The following is a 6,000-nucleotide window of genomic DNA, read 5'->3' on the forward strand; positions in this document are numbered from 1 at the left end:
TGTGATAAACGTCAACATTGTGAGTCATAATCATGAGATACAATTTTTGATTGTGTAGCAAAGTCATAATTATGAGATAAACAAAAAATGTTAGTCAGAATTATGAGATAAGATAATTAGATTGTGTAGCAAAGTCATAATTATGAGATGAAAAGTCAAAGTTATGACACTTAGCATAATTATGAGATAAAAAGCCTAATTAAGGCATACTAAGTCATAATTGTGAGATGAACATCCAAATTTTGTCATAATTATGACATGAAAGGTCAAAATTATGGCAAACTAAGTTATAATTGTTTAAATTGTCAAAATTGTGAGTCATAATTGTGACTAGTGAGAAAAAGATTAAAAATTGTGAGTAATAATGTGAAAAGTAAAAATTATGACACAATTTGTCATAATTATGAGATAAAATTCTGAATTATGGCATACTAAGTCATAATTGTAAGATAAAAAGCCAATATTGCGTGTTATAATAATGAGATAAAAATTCACAAATTGTGAGTCATAATTGTAAGATAAAAAGCCAAAACTGTGAGTCATAATTCAGATAAAAAGCCAAAATTGTGAGTTATAATTGTGAGATAAACCTCAAAATTGTGTCATAATTAAGATATAAAAAGTCTAATTTGTAAGATACTTGAGTCATAATAAAAAAGTTGAAATTACGAGATACTAAGTCATAAATATGAGATAAACATCAATATTGTGAGTCATAATTATAAAAAAAAGTCAAAATTATGATAAAAGTCAATTATGAGATAAGTCGAATTTATGAGCTAAAAAGTCATAATTATGACAAAAGTCTTGATTATGACATGAAAAACTTACGGCATAAAAAGTCCAAGTTACGAGATAAAACAATTTACTTTTATGTCATATTTATGACTTTATGTAAATGCATTATGTATATTTTACATAAAGAAAATAAGACTATTTAGGTCCATTAAATATGTTTTTTCCCATTAAGACATTTATTATTTTCATGACTAACATAAGCAGATTTCTCCCTCAGATTATTAATTATCGCAATGTAATTAAAAAGTAATTTATTTTACTTTTTGTTCGTTAATGAAAACATGTTTTCTTCTTATTCCGATTATTGTCAATATTTTTCATTTCATTCTCGACACTGTGTAATAGTCAGTCATGTCTATATTATATTTCACTACTAAATTTACTATAATTACTGTAATTTAAAGATTTTCAAAACGTAAATCAGAACAAATTCGCTCTAGCATTATTTATAGTTTTTATTGATGTATATGAATATATTACAGTTTTTTCAAATTGCTTGGACACTAAAAGTGGAACTTCAGGCTCACTCGGGGAAGCATTCAGTCATGTCTGCAAAACTGCACATGATACGCTCCACACTATTGCTATTGCAAAACAAGCTTTTAACCTCTTATATACCGTCTATGCTTGTAACACAGTTCTCTACATTACACACATCACTCAAAACTAACAGCTCTTTTCCTTCATTTGGGAAACACTCATTCACTGATGACCGACACCCAATGATCGTGTGTGAAAACACTTATACAGAAATTGATCACTTAGAAATCAAAACTCAGTGTTTTGAGAAATAATTTTTTTTTTTTTTTTTCTGTTTATTGTGTAAATATATATGTATATACACACACACACACACACACACACACACACACACACACACACACACACACACACACACACACACACACACACACACAAACACACTAGCATAAAGTTGGTTAGGAGAACTGTGTGAAGAGTTTTGATAAAGTGACCTAAGTATTGAGAAATGTGTGCTAGCGACTGTAAATAGTTTTATTAGTGTATACTTTATTAGTGTTTGATTTTGCAAGAGATGTCTGATGTTTTGAATGTTGTGTGTGTGCGTTTTGTGTGTAGAGTTTCAAGAAATGGAGCCATAGTTTCAGAAATTGTGTGTAAGCAATTTGAAAAAGTGTGTGTGTGTGTGTGTGTGTGTGTGTGTGTGTGTGTGTGTGTGTGTGTGTGTGTGTGTGTGTGTGTGTGTGTGTGTGTGTGTGTGTGTGTGTGTGTGTGTGTGTGTGTGTGTGTTGCATAACAGTAGGCTATATTATAACACAATGCATATTTGAGTCTTGTGCCTTCAGATTTATTTTGGGTGAAACATGACCAGTGAAATATGAGACTCGCTCATAAAGTAGTCCTTTGTAAAGTAGTGCTCCTGCTGATATGGATAACTTTCGTCTGTGTATATTTTCCCTCATTTAGCTCATGGAAAGTCTGTAGGCTATTTATAAATTATAGGCTACTATATTTAGTATATGATATATTATACAAACAGACTTTGTTTTCGTTTTCAAGTGGACAGATACGGAAATAATCTCAGCTTGTCATTAATAAATACCTTTAAGTAGTTATAATTTAGTTTATATTATGGTTACCTTCACATTTCTGCACCAAGCATCTCAGCTCACTTGCCTTTGCCACTGACGTTTTACGACGCAGGTTCGCGCGTTGCGACATACTGGCTTGTTTTGCGGCAGGTCGCTGTCTGAAGTTCAGAAGTCCCCATAACAACAACACATGAGCCTGACATTTTAGCATTTAGTTATGATTAAAGTTATAATTAAAGACGATCACAACACAGGGTCTTAGCAGAGAAAATGGCAAGTATCTCCTCCTTCACTTTAACCCTGGCGTCTGGCGTAATTCTGGAGCGTTTATCAAGTAATTTAATAGAAAAAGAAAGGTAGCATTAGCGCATTGCTAACTGATAGTGACATTCAGTGCTGTTACTGGCTTGAGCAAATCATTCATGTTTATAGTTATGTGAGATAGAATTACATTCACGACCTGCATTTTCTTTTCTTCTATGGTTATTTAATATGCTATATGTAAAACATTACATTTTTGCAGTCTGGTTGGATAACCATATCTGGTGTAACATTGTCTGATACTGTAAACTGGTGAGATATGATTATGATGCATGTAATCAATGTAGTGGATGAGAAATAATCTGTATATAAGGGATGTTTTATGATTGACGGGTCTGATGTGTGGTTATTGCACTGAATAATGCAAATTGCCTCTCAATTAATGCAAATTGCTCAATCAAGGGTTATTGTTGTGTGTGTTTTAGGCCAGTACCATGGTGGCCGTGGGCATTACCCTGGCAGCAGCCGGGTTTGCAGGTACGACTCCAGCGAAATATGATCAATTCACACATGAACATCATACATTTCCATCTGTGCATTAATTAAGCCTGATTGTTTCCTATTCGCCACACTTTCACAGGTCGCTATGCGATGCAAGCCATGAAACATATGGAGCCGCAAGTGAAACAAGCTCTGGAAGCATCCAAATCTGCAAGTTATATTTCTCACGTTATGATCCATCCATACTTTATCTCTGTAAACTCATGCATATTGTGTATGTGTGACAGGCTTTTGGTAGCGGATACTACAGAGGCGGGTTTGAACCAAAGATGAACAAGAGAGAAGCTTCCCTTATTCTTGGAGTCAGGTAGCCTGTGTTTTCATAAATCAGTAAATCATATTCATTATTAACGAGCAAAATGTCATATTATATACTACAATTGCTTGTTTTAAGTTTAGATATAGCCCGTATTTACACCAAAATAAGAAAAATATTTAAATATTAAGACCATGGTTATTATTATAGGTTACTAAAACCGTAAAAAAATTGCTACTTCAAATAAAATAACTAAAAATATAATATAAAAATTTAGTTTAAAGGACAAGTTCGGTATTTTACACGTAAAGCCCTGTTTTCAGATTGTTTCTGATGAAATTGAACGGTTAAAGGTGGGGTATGTAATTCTCTTTTTTGGCCATTTTTTCAAAATCACTTAAAATCCTATTCCTAACCCACTTACTGAGTTAGAAGCACTGAAATAAAAATTAAAGGGTTAGTTCACCCAAAAATGAAAATAATGTCATTAATGACTCACCCTCATGTCGTTCTAAGCCCGTAAGACCTCCGTTCATCTTCGGAACACAGTTTAAGATATTTTAGATTTAGTCCGAGAGCATTCTGTCCCTCCATTGAAGCTGTACAGTATACTGTCCATGTCCATAAAGGTAATATAAACATCATCACAGTAGTCCATGTGACATCAGTGGGTTAGTTAGAAGTTTTTGAAGCATCGAAAATACTTTTTGGTCCAAAAATAAGACAAAATAAGACTTTATTCAGCATTGTATTCTCTCCCGGGTCTGTTGTGAATCTGCGTTCAGGACTCCGCAGTGGTGCTGCTGACGTAAGACGCTGATGACGTGTTATCTGGTGCGCCCGAGCTTCGTTTACAGTCTGAGGGAGACGCACGCTATATTCAAGCTATTCTACATTGTTTGCGTGGATATCATTTTTTTAATGGTGCGTAAATGTGCATGTCGCGGATGAGACACTTTTACAGCGTGCGTTTCCCTCAGTCTATAAATGAAGCTCGGGCGCACCAGATAACACGTCATCAGCGTCTTACGCCATCAGCGTAACTGTGAAGGATGGACAACAGACCCGGGAGAGAATACAATGCTGAATAAAGTCTTATTTTGTGTTATTTTTGGACCAAAAAGTATTTTCGATGCTTCAAAAACTTCTAACTAACCCACTGATGTCACATGGACTACTGTGATGATGTTTATATTACCTTTATGGACATGGACAGTATACCGTATATACAGCTTCAATGGAGGGACAGAATGCTCTCGGACTAAATCTAAAATATCTTAAACTGTGTTCCGAAGATGAACGGAGGTCTTACGGGCTTAGAACGACATGAGGGTGAGTCATTAATGACATTATTTTCATTTTTGGGTGAACTAACCCTTTAAGCAATTTAATCATCTGTGGAACGGGCAGGACTCAAAAAACTCCAGCCAATCATTTCCAAGACCAGCTAGAATCATTGGACAGTAAGTGCGTCAATCAATCGGTCGTACCATCCCCCCCTCCCCCCATCCATGTCCATGTTCTTTGAATGGGTGGAGTCAAAGGAAAGAAGGTAGGACCATTTGAGTTGTGTATTTTCTAAATCTGCCTGCCGTTTTGCAAATCACATACCCCACCTTTAAGATTGATATTTGGACACATGCTGCTGGCCCGAGGATTTTCGGTTTCTGTGGTACCCTCCAAAAACCCCCAACATTTTTTTATCTCACAATAAAATGATCCACTTGGCCGGTTTTGCTATTACCTCTGAAAGCAAGTATTCCTATTTCTATGTGAAGGCTCCCGGTCGGATTTGCCGTGAAATCCAGTGACGTGACTGAGACCTGCATGCGCTCGTGAGCCTCTCGCCTCTCGCCTCGTCTACTGACTTCGCACTCAACAGCGACGACACTGCAACTTTATGACATGAAGTCTGCTAATACTAAGAAACGAGCAACACAAACTCCACATAATAATAAAAGCACTCGCTTGTAAACGTATTGGTTGCAATCTGAAACATCACCACTAGATGCCGCTGAAAACTACACATAGCCCCTTTAAAGTGATTCCAACGAAATTGTCTCTGTGTCATTATCGTTATAGTTGTGGCGTGGACTCCGAGAACTAGAATGATTACTTAAACTTTAAACTTCTCATCCTTTGTGTGAACGGGCTTTTAATCTGCTTTCTGAGCCATAAACCTGATGGATGTTAATACTTGTACTTCAAATCATTTTAAGAAATGTGCATTTCTTAAGGTTTTCATTCTCTTTCCTTTAGTCCCACCGCTAACAAAACCAAGATCACACAGGCACACAGAAAACTGATGATTTTAAACCATCCTGACCGAGGTGAGACTTCCTCTAGGGATTCATATATCATAAAATCTCAAAGCTCTCAGTGTTTGAACTCCTCTGAGCGGTCGTGTTGTTTCTTCGGCAGGTGGATCCCCGTATCTGGCCACAAAGATCAACGAGGCTAAAGATTTACTTGATGGACAAACAAAAAACTAGGTCTTCATTGAATGTTTGAACGAGCCACTTGAATTATCATTAAAAATCATGTTGTCATCTC

At 35.8% G+C, this 6,000-nt stretch overlaps 1 protein-coding gene and 1 long non-coding RNA gene across 2 annotated transcripts in view; one reads left to right on the plus strand and one right to left on the minus strand.

Annotated features, from left to right (window-relative positions):
* The window catches only part of LOC306988913, a 25,749-nt gene extending 23,293 nt beyond the window's left edge, over window positions 1-2,456 (minus strand). The window contains exon 1 of the long non-coding RNA XR_013795525.1: window positions 2,418-2,456. This is a non-coding gene — a long non-coding RNA (uncharacterized lncRNA). The remainder of the gene's footprint in view (window positions 1-2,417) is intronic.
* On the plus strand, window positions 2,435-6,000 carry dnajc19 (DnaJ (Hsp40) homolog, subfamily C, member 19). Its single transcript, XM_079594111.1, has 6 exons — window positions 2,435-2,642; window positions 3,116-3,167; window positions 3,271-3,341; window positions 3,419-3,498; window positions 5,707-5,777; window positions 5,869-6,000. The coding sequence occupies exons 1-6, from the start codon at window positions 2,640-2,642 to the stop codon at window positions 5,937-5,939; spliced, it is 348 nt and encodes a 115-aa protein (XP_079450237.1). The 5' UTR covers window positions 2,435-2,639; the 3' UTR covers window positions 5,940-6,000.

The sequence above is a fragment of the Phoxinus phoxinus genome (assembly GCF_949152265.1).
Source record: "Phoxinus phoxinus genome assembly, chromosome: 20".
NCBI classification, from domain to species: domain Eukaryota; kingdom Metazoa; phylum Chordata; class Actinopteri; order Cypriniformes; family Leuciscidae; genus Phoxinus; species Phoxinus phoxinus.

Coding starts and splice junctions, on each gene's coding strand:
- dnajc19 (XM_079594111.1), top strand. Junction 3,168..3,270: donor GGCAGCAGCCGGGTTTGCAG/GTACGACTCCAG, acceptor ACACTTTCACAG/GTCGCTATGCGATGCAAGCC. Junction 5,778..5,868: donor TTTAAACCATCCTGACCGAG/GTGAGACTTCCT, acceptor TTTCTTCGGCAG/GTGGATCCCCGTATCTGGCC.